A 14,904-nucleotide genomic window follows, 5' to 3' on the forward strand; every position below is an offset into this window, starting at 1 on the left:
ACACAGGAGAAGTGCCCATCTGCTTCTCCACCCCCCCCCTTCCTCTCTGTCTCTCTCTTCTCCTCCTGCAGCTGAGGCACCATTGGAGCAAAGATGGCCCGGGCGCTGAGGATGGCTCTGTGGCCTCTGCCTCAGGTGCTGGAATGGCTCTGGATGCAACAGAGTGACGCCCCAGAGGGGCAGAGCATCGCCCCCTGGTGGGCATGCTGGGTGGATCCCGGTAGGGCACATGCGGGAGTCTGTCTGACTGCCTCCCCGTTTCCAGCTTCGGAAAAATGCAAAAAGAAAAAAAAGAAAAAAATGTTCAGTAGCCAATAAGTATATGTTATAAGTACGTACATAAAGTAAGACATCATAGATAACAAAATAGTAAGCATAAATGTCAGGCATGCTGGTAGATGTCAGATACTTTTCTTTCTTTTTTTACCGAGACAGAGAGAGTCAGAGATAGGAACAGACAGGAACGGAGAGAGATGAGAAGCATCAATCATCAGTTTTTTGTTGTGACCTTAGTTGTTCATTGATTGCTTTCTCATATGTGCCTTGACAAGGGGGCCACAGCAGATGGAGTAACCCCTTGCTCGAGCCAGCGACCTTGGGTCCAAGCTGGTGAGCTTCTGCTCAAAGCAGATGAGCCTCAAGCTGGCGACCTCGGGGTCTCAAACCTGGGTCCTTCTGCATCCCAGGCCGACGCTCTATCCACTGTACCACCACCTGGTCAGGCATACTTTTCTTTCTAAATGACAAGAAATGCTTCACTTCTCACTGTGAATCATAAGGGAGTGTTTAATGCCATGTTTCAGAAGAATGTCAAGGTGTAATTTTAATGATGCCCATAATCAGGCCATAGATACGTCAAGCCCTGGAATGTATTCGGCATTTTGTCTTTTGGCTGTATCAGCAATTCTTGCCTCCTGAGACATATGACAACATGTGTAATTAGGCCATTTGAGAAATTAAAGGAGGGCAAACAGAATAGTGAGAAGATAAATGCAGCTTTTATGGGCTACATCCAAGAGTTATCTAAAGCACAGACTGTAAATGCCAACTCCCATGGACCTTTCTCTTTTTAAGTAGTTAAAGGGGTGCTTTCAGTCATCTGATTAAAATTAATATTTCTGACTGAATCAAAGGCTTCAGTAGTTTAGAAACAGATTATAATTCCATTTTTTTTGACCCCAAGAATGATCACACTTATGATAAAATATACAGCCTTCCTTCCTTTTATTTTTTATGTCAAAATAACACCATGGACAGAATGAAGGATGCCTTAAGTTATAATATCAGTAAATATGGGTTTAACTGGTGTACCGGCTGGCCAGAATTATCAATGCTTACGTACAAACTAATCCTTTATTATGAATAACTTGTTAATAGTTTGTTTCTTTGGACTATTGATTGAATTACAGACAGAAAAGTAATCTGTTATACACTTAGCCCTCTGTTATGAAATCATTTCAACCAATTTTTCAGTTAACTTTGGTGTGTTAGGAAACTCTTTTATAATTAGTTGTTTGTAGCTGATTATATAATCATCCCATGGAAGTTAGTGAACTTCTTTAAAAGATTATTATTTTTTTTTATTGCAAGGATGTTGGTGAGAATCTAGTTCTTGCAGCTTTGAAAATGGGTATTGTCCCATCTCCGAGATCTCATCTTGTGAAGCTAGAGTTCTTAAAGTCATGAGAAGCAAAGGCATCACCTTAAAAACAAAAAGATTTTCCTCAAAGAAAATGAGCCACTGGCTGGGGTTTCCTTCTCTATTTCACTCCAGTGAAAAGTCGTTGTCAGATAGAAAGTTAAAACCTTTACTTTCAGATCTTGTACTTCCCTTATTTTTTATATTATTAATTGAAAAAAAATGTTTTAAGTTTTTTAAATTTCCTATGAAGAAAACCGGTGGGTTCAGCAGATCCCAGTTTTCTTAGTAAATTCAAGAAGTCACTTCATGTCCTTCTAGCTTAGAATCCATATTTTCTGTCTATAATTGTGTCTCTCTGCAGTTAACTTCCCAAACCATGGCTCTTTTGGAGACTTTCCTACATCCACTAAGAACCAACTGGAGTATGTCAGAGCGAATCTTTCATTGCTTAAACTGCGTTTCTCTGAATTCATATTGGGCTCCAGAGTGCTCTAATCAGGACCCTGGAGCTGAGCTGCTGCTGATTTGCGCCAGTATCACACATTTGATTAAATTCAAGATAACCTTTTGTTTCCATCCTGCCTTTGGTTGGCATTTATACAGTAACTGTTCATTCAGGGTAGTACAGAATCCTCTATCCAGAACACTGAGGTTCCTGAAGGAGGCAGTACAGGATGTGCAGTGAGACTCATCCTTTTCAGCCCCCGCTTGGCAGGAGATTGATTTATGCATACAAGGGGAGAAATCTGAGTTGTAATGGCTCTGATTTCACATCCACCAGGAGTCCATACCCCCTTCACCAAGGTGGCGTCAACAGGTCCACTCTATACACTCTACACACTCTTTAGTCTTTCCTTCTGGTATTTCTTTTCCTCTTTTGCATCTTAGTCTCCCATTGAGATAATATTCAGAGTGGTTTTATTCACATAAAAATAGATATATATGTGTGGCAGGAAATAAGGAGGTGGGAATCTTGGTTTGAGGCTCTGCACCCTTGGGTTTGACCAGTTCTAGGGATTCACTTTCCACCCCTCACACACTCACAGTATCTGGACAGCTATAGACTGCCCACCTCTTTCATCTCTCTCGATTTAAATCCTGACCAATTTCATTAGGTCTGAGTAAAACAGATGGTTCTTCTTCATGAAACCTTATATGTAACATGTAAACAGGTTTTAGGATTTTGTATAGCCACGGTTCCTTGAAAATGGACTCTATCTAAATATACTCACAGAGAATAGGATGGTCATCGGAGAAAGTCTCATTGGCCAACCTATTAATGCGTATCCCACCTTCAGCTGCTGACCTATCTTTAGTCTTGAACTTGAGTGCTGCCCTGCTGGCAGTGTAGCGTTGAGGCTTTCTGCTTTAGGGGCTGCTGTAGGCTTGGGACTCAAGGATCCATTGTGAGCCAGGAAAGCTCCCTCATGCCCCACCCAGCTCAGAAGCAGAGTTGACCACAAGGCAAATTTAGGAAAGACAGATTACAAATACATAGAAACAATTACAGGTTTATTTCAGTACCTTGAACCTTAAATGAGCTGATGTTGTTATGCAAATAGTCATCCTTGAAACCAATTTGTCAAGGGGAAACACAGTGACCATAATGAGTCAGGAAACTCTCATGGAAATCCTGAAGGGCTGGATCTGGCGTGATTTTTGAGGGCTTGAGCCAAAAGGAGGGGGGAGATAAAGATACGAGAAAACAAAAACAGCCAAAAGATAGGGCTTCTCTAGCTTTTATCTGTACGGACAGGTGAAAGAAGCCTAGCTTTCATAGAGGGTCACAGGTGTTCGAAGCACAGTGAAATCACCAAACGTTCACTTTTCTGGCCTTCTTTGGGCTTCAGGAATAGGCTCTGAACAGCCTCATGATCCCTCCAATTGGCCCGGAAAGTTGATGCAGAGACTCTCAGAGGGGGTTGAGCCCGAAGAGGAAGGTAGCTATCTCAGGAGGTGATGTTGTTCAATATCTGTCTGGCATGCTGGGATGATGGGCTCACCCTGACCTGAGAGGAGACTGAGAGGGTCAGAAAGTTAGGAAGGAGGCATTGTCAGTTTCATGGTTACTGTGGTTACTGACCTTCTCACCCCAAACAGATTCGAGTAATGGTAATGGGGGGATTTCCGTCTCATTTAGACACCTCTGGTTGGTTACAAGGATAGGACTAGAACAGACTGTGAGGAGAGCCACGTTTTTCTGAAGCCGAGCAGGTGGCACCATGAGATGGTACATTTGCAGCACAGGACTCTTCTTGTGCACACTGATGTGCTAGGAAGAATGCCCACGGTTTCACCAAGTAGATGTGCACAGACGAGCACTTTTGACACCATATCTGAAGCATTGGTTTCCTGCAGGTACATTTCCAGTATCCTGAGCCCAAGAAGAGTAGTTTTGTGTTGCTTTGTTAAAAAGAACAAGCCATTAATCCTTTCTTTTTTATATATAATTTTATTTTTTTAATGGGGTGACATCAATAAATCAGGATACATATATTCAAAGAAAACATGTCCAGGTTATCTTGTCGTTCACTTATGTTGCATACCCACCACCCAAAGTCAGATTGTCCTCTGTCACCTTCTATCTAGTTTTCTTTGTGCCCTTCCCCCCCTCTCCCTCTCCCCCTCCCCCCATCTTAACGACTGTTTAATTCTGAAAATGCATGTGACTCAGATCTGTGGTTGGGTTGTTTGTTCTCTGGAAATTTGAAGAGTATTGACTCTGCAATGAACCAGTGGAATCAAGCAGCACCAGTAGGGGATCATCCATATGCCTACTGCACAGGGGACTTCCACCCGACATTTATCTGCATTTTCTAGATTTGCTGAGACCTCTTCCTTTAATTCCAACTGTGTATATAAGAAAGATGTGGAAAAGTTCTTAAAATGTGGCCACAGAGAACTTATTCTATCAGACAGTGTGAAATTTAAATAAAAACATGGAAAATAATGTAACTTATCTTTCTCGCCAGGAACCGTATATAACCTATAAATTATTAACCTCTAAACCATTGTTCAGACCATAGGGAAGAATTTTTCTAACAGCTCAAATATTCAGATTTTTAATGCTTTTAGAACTTAACTAACAGCATTATCTCACCCCCTGAAGTGAAAAATACTTCTCTCCATGAAAGCAATTGAAAGAGACACTGTTGTAATTGATATGTCAATATAAGTGGTCCAGGCTAATGTTTTCACAAGAATTTGAATGTAAAATGTAATGGAGATTTTTAAAGAGGCTCACCATCATTTTAACTTTGAATTGCTATAAAATTGTATAATCTTTGTCCATATCTAATTCCTAACTCGAGGAAACTTATAATAGAAATATTATGCATATAAATTTTTACTAATGGATAACTCAGAAAAAGAACAGTTCCCAACTAGGATAAGATCTTGGGTATAATAGTATTAAATATCATCCCTTTCTAGAGAGTGATTTTGTTTTTTGCTTTGTTGTTGTTTATTTGTATGGGCTGTTTGTTTTCATAATCCCCTAAACTCAGAATTTTATGTTATAGACTACTTTTAATAATTTTAAATATGAAAAGGCACTTTATGTTAAAGTCATTAGGATTAATATTATGGTTTAAAAAAAAAATACTTTTTTTTTTTTACTTGACCAAGAAAATACAACTGATGCTTGGCCAAAACCAAAAACAATACCCAAATATAAATTCAAATTTATCATCTTACAAGTTCAATCTTATGAGGGACATTTATGTACATACCTGAATACTTTAACATTATTTTAATACAAAACAAATCAGAAAATGCCAGTGTCTAATATGCCTTTTCATTCTCTGAAATCATGCTGCCCAAAAGATTGTTGTAAATCCCTGGCTGAACTATAAATCCACAAACCAAAGAAAATGATAGCCCTCATAGAATTTCCAGATCTAGATAACCCCCTCACCATGTTTATTTATAAGCTTATCATTTCTTGTTTGGAAAATTTCCTTGACACCTCCTGATATGTGTATTAAATTCTATTCCCTATAGTTTGAGGCTACAGAACACATGCCAGGCAGCTTCAGAGACTATGCTATTCACTCAGCAAGGGAAACGCCACCCACCCCGCAGCCTCCCAGATAATGCTTTATGAAGACAGTTTTTCACTGCTGACATGACCTCCTCTGTTCTCAAGTCCTCCTGCTGTTTTTCATAAAGGACCCTTTAATATGGAACTGGCTCTGAAACCAACTGGGTGCTTGCTTTTGGTGGTCATAAACACAAAGAATTGCTTTAGCAGCATCTAAATTATATGTCATCATTATTGTACATTGCACTAGCCTTGAGCATATCTACTGGTTACATGTTAAAGATTGACATTCTGCTGTAATAAATAATTCACTAATAAAGTTCAAAGGGGGGAAAAAATCACGGTACATGTGGAAAAGCTATCCACAGAGGAATTGATTTACTTGGGAATGCTCAGAACTGAAGTTAACAAAATTAATCGCCACATTTGTTTAACTTTCTCACAAAGTTTCATCTTGGTTTTAAAGTTGGTGAGACAACTTTAAAATATCTGAATTGCTCAAGCTCAAGACAATGAAAGAAACAGATGAAAACCAGCAGTCATTTCACAAAGGGGCAGACTCCTGTTTTAAATATACCAAGCATCATATCAATTTACAGTAAACCATTCTGATTGCAATGAAATTATGGTAATTTCACTTGTGCAGTTAGAGCTTTAGAATAATTAAATAAAATCATCTTTCTATGGTTTAATTTGCATGAAGAAAAGGAAGAACTGGCCTCCATTTGACATTCCAAGTGACAGTACAAGCTTGTTCCTTATAATTTACTATATGATTACTCGTTTTCTTTTTTCCCCTTGCCTTAAAATTTGCCTCTTAGCTGCATCAATATAATGTCTCCCTAATCAAGTTCTGGTTGTGTGGAGGACTTCAGAAACATGCATTGATCCAAGAAGCAGACTAAAATGCTTGAAGAAAAAGAATACAGTGCAGATGAAAGGCTTAGAGCTGATTTCTTATTAACTTTATTTCACCAATATGGGTATAAATTTCTAGGAAGATGACCTAAAAAATTAAACTAACATTACTAGTCCTTGATTTTAATGTGAACAACTTTTATAGTCTCTCTGCCTGGATGTCTCATGAGTATACTGGTTTCTTGTTAATACTGACTCTTCCACAATTAAACAGCGAAGTACAGGAGGTAATTGGGTTTGAGGAAGCATTTAGCAGCTTTCATGAAGTTTTCAATTGCTTGCTCAGGGATATGGAGTCTTCAGTTTTGGGGATCTGTTTTTTTTTTTTTTAATGTCTTCGCATTCTAATTGACAGATAGTTGCTGCAATAATGGCAATTACGGGCATTGTCATGATGGCGTATGCAGATAATTTTCATGCTGACTCAATTATAGGAGTGGCATTCGCAGTGGGCTCAGCCTCTACATCTGCATTATATAAGGTATGTTGTGCACTTTCTTATGTAGCCAATTTTCATTTGTAGCTTAGACTTAAATAATAAATTAAGAAAAAACAATAAAAATCTTGGCTAGAAAAAAAAATTAAGATGGTTTAATGTTAGGTACCATTTACTAAGTACTTGCTACCTGCTGGGCACTCATCAGAAAATTTCACGTGTGTTAATGTGCCCTAAGGAGGCATAGGTGCTTAGTTCCAATTTCAATGAGGGAATTGGGTTTGAGGAAGCATTTAGCAACTTCCATGAGTTCTTCAGTTGCTTGCTCTGGAATATGGAGGTATCAAAATCTTTGCATTTGGTGTGTTAATATTGTTTGAATGACAGATGAGGAAACTGAGGCTTTGAAACATTACATAACTTTCACAAGGTCATACAAGGAGGAAGGGATAGAACCCAGATTTTAACATGGACTGACCAACTCCAAAGCCCTTGCTCCACGACCCCACCTCTCCCAAGTCATCAGCCAGTTGTAGCAGGGGCTGAGAAAGACCTCTCTCTTCTTTACATTTCTTTAATTGAACTACCTCTGGTCATTATTTTAACTCCAACTGAGGTGTTAAAAATAATAAGCAAGCTGTCATTGGAGAGGTTACCTTGTGCTACCTATTAACTCTGTGCCACAGAAGTTCACATTATTAGCAAAATGAAGAGTCTCTTTTCCTTTCTGAAGGGTACTGTAGGTCTGCACTATGTACTCACCATTTTTTCTGCCCTGGAGCTGCCTGTCTTCAATAAAAATTCTATCCAGAGTCGTGGCCCTCGCCTTCAGAAGTGAGGACTGAGAGAGCAGATCTGAAAGGTTACTCCTCAAAATGCCGCCTTCTGGATGTAGCTAAAGGACTGTTCAACTTTCATCTCTCTTGGTGTTTCAATGAGAAAATTCTTTCTGAAAGGCAGCGAGTATGCTTTGCATCTCTCCTGGATGCCTGTTGCTGATTATTCACCAGCACAGCGACTCAGAGGACACTGAGACTATTTCCATACTGACATTTCCTGGCCCACTGACTGTCTGACAAGCTTGACAAGCATTTACTCAACCACCATTAGTGTCTCACTTGCCCCCAACTGAGACTCCACTGAGATGTCTGATGTGACCAGAGACTAGCATGTGATCAAGGTCTTTTGACTTTTGATTAAGTCTCTCAAAACAAAAATAATGTTTGATCGAAATTAAAAGCAATATCTGTCTGGCATTGTTATGTGACCAGGGTGGTTAGCTGATAGATAGGAATTCTTCTAACCATATTACAGGTGGATTCATTCTGGGAGTGGTAATATTTGCCGACATGCACAAAATCATAAGTGTACCATAGAAAAGATCTGCTCCGTTTTTCATTGTTTGAGGATTAATATAGGAAGCAGAAGGGGTTCAAACGCCCAAAAGATGGACTAGAATCTGAACCTGATATGTGACTTTAGGTTAACCATTCATACCTCCTTGCCACCTTTCTCTGTACACAGATTTATACCTAGGCAAAAAAGGAATTTTTAATCTAGAGAATAAACATAGTACAGTATTTGTGAAAATATTTTAAGCTCCAAGAGAAAAGTACTTATAAATCCAAGGCTTCATTATTATTTCTCTCAACACATAATGACAAGCTATCTCTGTCCAATATGATTGTCAGTATCTGTCAAAATAAGAGTGAAGAGAAGAATTGATGGCCTCTCAATCTAGAAGACTTCTCTGAGTTTCTCTGCTTTTATTTATTATTCACACTATACCCATTACTGATTGTGGTGCTCAACAGTGTACTTGTATCCCGGCAGTTTCCGACACCCTAAGGAATTTGTCTTACAACACTTGCTGTTTCAGATGAAAGCCATAGAGCATTTTAATTCCTTATTTCAACAATGTGCTAGATGTCATGGAGATGGGAAGTAAGAAGACATGGGGGGTAAACACTGGACCAGTTAGTTCACTGTGTAGATCAGGTGTCCCCAAACTATGGCCCATGGGTCGCATGCGGCCCCCTGAGGCCATTTATCCGGCCCCCGCTGCACTTCCAGAAGGGGCACCTCTTTCATTGGTGGTCAGTGAGAGGAGCATAGTTCCCATTGAAATACTGGTCGGTTTGTTGATTTAAATTTACTTGTTCTTTATTTTAAATATTGTATTTGTTCCCATTTTGTTTTTTTACTTTAAAATAAGATATGTGCAGTGTGCATAGGGATTTGTTCATAATTTTTTTTATAGTCTGGCCCTCCAACGGTCTGAAGGACAGTGAACTGGCCCCCTGTGTAAAAAGTTTGGGGACCCCTGGTGTAGATGAATAGAACTTGTCTTTCTGATGCAGCAAAGTCTCCAGCTCTGTGGCTCAAGAGTTTCTTTCTCATTCCAGGTCTTGTTTAAGATGTTTCTTGGAAGTGCCAACTTTGGCGAAGCAGCACACTTTGTCTCCACGTTGGGTTTCTTCAATTTAATCTTCATCTCCTTCACCCCAGTCATCCTGTATTTCACCAAGGTGGAGCACTGGTCTTCCTTTGCAGCTCTGCCCTGGGGCTGTCTCTGTGGGATGGCAGGGCTGTGGCTGGGTAAGTAACCCCAGATTTTGCCCTCCATTCCTTATGTCACTTGTCTTTTCTTTGGAAAGTTAAATTATCACATTAGATTATTCCCTTGGGTACCTCTGTCCTCTAAAGTTGGTTCATGTTATGGAATGTTTAGAGGGTTCTTTGCAGGTTATTGCTTGATTAGGTCAGGGCTCTGCAGCTGGTATGCCTCCCATGGGCTAAAGTGTGAGCTGGAAGTCCAGGACATTCTGATTGCCACTGGTCTTCAAGCAACCTTGCCCATTCTTCATGATGTGCTGTATGATGTCATTGGGTTCCAAGTGTGCCATGGTGGGTCAGGCACAGAGAGAGTGGGATACTTACTGTTGTGCAAGGAATTCAATGGTTAGACCACTGAGCATAGGAGGAATGGGTAGGGAGGAGGGAAGGAGATAACATTCGGGAAGGAAGCCAGTCACAAAGGACCAGCAGGGAGGTGACAGGCTCATCTCTGTAGTGTAAACAGCCCACTCTAGCTGTGTATAGATAATGAATCTGAGATAGCAAGCAAGTCCTCATGAAGCAAAGCTGGAAGGCAGAACTGGCATTGGTGACTTGGCTCAGTAGGTTGTACCCAGATGATGACCAAGAAAAAGTCACTAGGATGCTTTTTAATATTCTTTCTCCCAACTCCCTATGAATCTGGGGCTACCTGCTTCACCTGAGCCTCTGGGGTTCCCACTTTCAAGCTGTGCTCCTGCTGTAACTTGGACAAGAGGAACATGAAAATAACAAGACTGCTCTTCTCTGGCCAAGCAATTAAACACCCTCCACCCAATGACCTGTGTCTCTTTAATCAGAACCAAATCCTTTCATTCTGCTCTTCTTTCCTCACACCACCGGAGACAGCCCCTTCCACCTTCTCCATGTTTACCCACAGACTTCGCCTGCAAGACATCTGCCAACTCTCACTTTTCCTCTTTATTCAGGCGACATAATCTGAAACATAATCTGAAGCAGTACTGCAATTCTTAGAAGAAAAAAAGCCTTTATTTTCTTCCCCCGTGGGCACTGAGTCATCTTTTTCTACTTTGGCCCAGGCCTCTAAAGGGGCGGAGGGGGTGGTGGTTCTTAAGCAAGACAGGAAACGCTTCAAGAGAATAATCAAACACTAATTCTTGGTTTTTTGAATTCTACTATTGAAGGCCAAAAATAAGTGGTTACAACCCATCATAACCTCTGCTAAGTTAAGTAGAAATCAATCGTAGTGTATCTGTAAGAACAAACATCCTAATGAAAAGTGCTTAGATAATTTTCTGGCAAAAACAAATCTAGTTGGGGACAATCATAACCAAAATTTCACCAACTCGTTGTTCTATCTGTGTACACATGATCTCCAGCTTGCTGTAAAGTAGCCCTCTTCCAGTGTGTATCTTAGACATGTCTAATACATGCTCCTGAGTGAGCCTGCTCAGGCTGGGGGCCACCTATACTGGCCGGACCCTGTGGCTCTCCACCAAGCAGCATGGTCTCCACAGGGTGTAGTATCACAGGGCAATGAACTGATTACTTCACCTCTTTGCATTTGCTCTATACACCCCTTGCCAGCCAATTGGCAAAAGACCAAGCAGCCAGAGTGGCAGTAGAGAAAGAGAGAATAAGACTACTTCAGGTGATATATACATGCATCTGTCTCCAAAATGAGAGGATTAGTGGACCCAAGATGCAGAGTTTAAAAGGCATGTTTAGCACAGACGTGCATTCTTTTATGTTAAGAAGGAAAGCACCCAGCATATCAATTCCTCTTTCTCTTCCACTATCCTCAGTTTCCTCCTTTACTTTACAGTCTTCAACATCCTGGTGAACGTCGGTGTGGTGCTGACATACCCAATCCTAATCTCCATTGGGACACTGCTGAGCGTTCCTGGAAATGCAGGTACTGGTACGATTTGACATCTGCACAGTAAGTCTCCTATTCGTGTTTGTTTTACTTTCTAAGTTGTTTCTTTGAGCCATTGTGAATGATGTCCCTTTCCTGGGGAAGATGCTTTTATTTATTTTATTTTATTTTATTTTATTTTATTTTATTTTAGGAAGATGTTTTTAAATATCATGAAGGAGGCAGACAACAGAAAACTACACAACAGATTTAAAATTTGCAACTACAAACACTGTTTCACTTGGTTGTGCTTTTAGAATTCAATACCAAATGTATCATTTGGTTTAATGTAATCTCCCTGACAACCTAATTTTTTGGTGTTTTTAGAGGAAGGCCTTTGGGAGCAAAAGGCATCCTGCATAGCACGCTCACAGAAACGTCACTAGTAAAAGTGGTGGAAAAGCACAGGGTGCAGGCTCCCCATAACACTGCCCACAGGGAGCTGCAGGAGCTTCCCCTGGGGCATGGCAGGTGGCCTTCTGGAATAGCTATAGGAAATAAGCTATTTGATTCACTTCAGGGACAAGAGGAGAAGCTATTTTTCCAGGATATTCTTTCTAATGAAACCTGTCTGTGGAACAAGTAATGGAAGTGGTTTATCTGGATGACTGTACAGTCCTTACTAACTTCAAAATTCGATGCTTCCAAGCCTCAGGTAGCCATCTTTCTTGGCCTCAGGACAATCAGACAATATTTATTGAGTACTTATTATGTGATTAGGACTGTGGAAGAGACAGGGAACAAATGATGTTGTTGTTCCCTTAAGAAGCTTACCCCTGAATTTGGAAAATAAGACCATCATACATGAAATAACTTAGAAATTTATAGAACAATTTATGATTAAATGCTAAATTATGTAACAGACTCCAAGGACTGTAAGATATTCAGAAGAAAATTAATATCAAGGTTGAGTGGAGTTGTCAAGAAAGTTTATTCATTCGTCCATGGATTCAATCATTCAATAAATAATTTCTGAGCACTTAGTGTATGCCAGGAACTGTGATAAAACTGACTGGTGAGAGATCCTGAATAAGGCACGGTCCCTGATTTCAGGACTATGTATTATAGAGAGAGAGACAAAAAAGATTGAGCAAATACAATGTAGACTTGCTTTGACAGTGGTATATACTGAATGCTTTGACAGCTCACAGGCAGAGCAACCTGCCAGAAGCCTAAACGGAGAGCTAAACAGAGAGCTCTAATGGAAAGTTTAGCTGATGCAGTGGATATGAGGGAGAGACCATTCCGTAGGGGGAGAACAGCATGTGTATGACCAACGATTCCACCACTACATACATACCTCCCAAACTGAAAACAGGGACTCAGAAATATCATTGTACATGAATCTAAATAGCATTACTATTCACAATGGCCCAACACCCAAATATTTATCAACAGGTGAAGGGATAAACAAATTATGATGCATAAAATGGGATATTATTCAGCCATTAAAAGGAAAAAAGTATGAATATATGCTACAACATGGATAAACCTTAAAAACATCAGGCTAAGTGAAAGAAGCCAGACATAAAAGATCACCTCTAGCGTGACTGCATTTATATGAAATAGCCACCATAAGTAAATCCATAGAAACAAACAAGAGATTGGCAGTTGCCACGGTCTGGGGGGTGGGGATAGGGGACTGCTTCACAGATACAAGGTTTTAGTTTATAGTGATAGAGATGTTTTGGAAGCAGATAGAGGTGATGACTGTACTAAATGCCACTAAAAATGGTTAATTTTATGTTCTATGAATTTTACCTCAATCAAAAATGTTGAAAAGAACAGCATGTGCAAAGACCCAGACATTAACAGCCTTGGCTCATTTGAAAAAATAAGATAAAATAAAAAAGTCTTCAGTGGCCCTGTGACACTGAAGTATGGCAGGCTGCAGGGAAAAAGCTCTGGGCAGTAAATGAGCAATTAAACTGCTGAGGCGGTTGAGTCAGAGCCCAGGGGCCTCGAAGGGGAAGTCTGAGTGAGGCGAGGAATGAAAACCAGTGACGGGAATGCCATGGATGACGGTACAGAAAACAGAAAGATGAGAACAAGGAAGACCTTTGGGAATCTCTAGAAATAGCATCAACTTTGTTCGCCCATTTTCAAAAAAGTTTAGAAACTTTTTGTTAGAAAGTCGTAGACGGTGACTGACCTCATGTTTCTTACTTAGCTGTGGATCTCCTGAAGCAGGAGGTGATATTCAACGTCGTGCGCCTGGCTGCCACCATCGTCATCTGCATCGGGTTCCTGCTGATGCTCTTGCCGGAGGAGTGGGATGAGATCACCCTGAGGTTCATCAAAAGCCTGAAGGAAAAGAAGAGTGAGGAGCACGTGGATGACCTCGCAGACTCCAGTGCATACCTGCGAAGCAGAAGCAGGGTCAATGGGACAGTGTCTTTACCCCTGGCTTAAGGACGGGCACATTTTGAATGCACGTGTATGTATATTCTGTGAATATAATAAAATTTCCTCACTACCTGCATACTCACGTGATGGTATTAACTCTGAATTTGGATAAGTCATATGTGAAATAATGCCAACAGTAAGTTTACATTTATATGCTTATCAAAGAACTGGTGTAAATAATCATAATAAAATTTTTTTATTAAAACATACTCTTCCTTGTTCTATTGTTTTGGGGGGGGGGGGGGGTTCTTTCTCCCTAACTCATGAAATTTCCTGAAAACATGCAATTCTATGAAATTATGGGCTTGTCAATTCCTTTTTTCCACATGGAATTGAAACCTTTTTAATCAGAGAAAATTGCATAAGAGAGAAACACATGAAAAGAATATACACTTAATATTTAAGTCCAATAAGAGCCTTAAACTGAAAGCTAGAAAGTAATTAAACATATCAACAGAGCACCTTCTTTCTATGTGCAAGACCTACACTAGGAACTAAGGAGATGCAAAGATATAGAAGAGCCCCATCTATAGTTTCAATGTGCTTTGAGTAGTACCGAGCATAAGGGGGGTTACACATATCTCTAATAGGAGGTTGGCATTTGAAAATCAGAGGTGATGAAGACATCTCCCACCAGCCATCTCTAAAGTCCTCTATCAGGTGTTTTGAAAGAGTTGCTTATATTTCCTGTCACTTCTTCAACTCCCATTCCCTCTTCAGCTCACTGCAATTTACCTTTTGCCCTCATCATTTCAGGAAGTTCATTCGCCAAAGTCACCGATGACCTCTGTCTTGAAAAACCATGTTGACACCATTCAACCCTCACTTTAATGTCCTCTGCAGCATCTGACATGATGACACTCTCTATCTCCTGAGAAAGTCTCTTCTCCTAGATCCCGCTATAAGCCGGTTCCCTTTCTCCCCCTCGGGCTGCCCCTCTGAGCTCCTCTCCTCAGGCTGATCTC

The 14,904-nt window shown here is 40.4% G+C and overlaps 1 protein-coding gene across 1 annotated transcript in view; it reads left to right on the top strand.

Annotated features, from left to right (window-relative positions):
• Positions 1–14,098, top strand: part of SLC35F4 (solute carrier family 35 member F4) — a 207,251-nt gene extending 193,153 nt beyond the window's left edge. The window contains exons 5-8 of the mRNA XM_066274946.1: positions 6,958–7,083; positions 9,444–9,636; positions 11,441–11,530; positions 13,704–14,098. Coding sequence (XP_066131043.1) covers positions 6,958–7,083; positions 9,444–9,636; positions 11,441–11,530; positions 13,704–13,945 — 651 coding nt within the window. The 3' untranslated portion in view covers positions 13,946–14,098. The remainder of the gene's footprint in view (positions 1–6,957; positions 7,084–9,443; positions 9,637–11,440; positions 11,531–13,703) is intronic.
• Positions 14,099–14,904: the final 806 nt, after the last annotated feature.

The sequence above is a fragment of the Saccopteryx bilineata genome, chromosome 4 (assembly GCF_036850765.1).
Source record: "Saccopteryx bilineata isolate mSacBil1 chromosome 4, mSacBil1_pri_phased_curated, whole genome shotgun sequence".
NCBI classification, from domain to species: Eukaryota; Metazoa; Chordata; class Mammalia; order Chiroptera; family Emballonuridae; genus Saccopteryx; species Saccopteryx bilineata.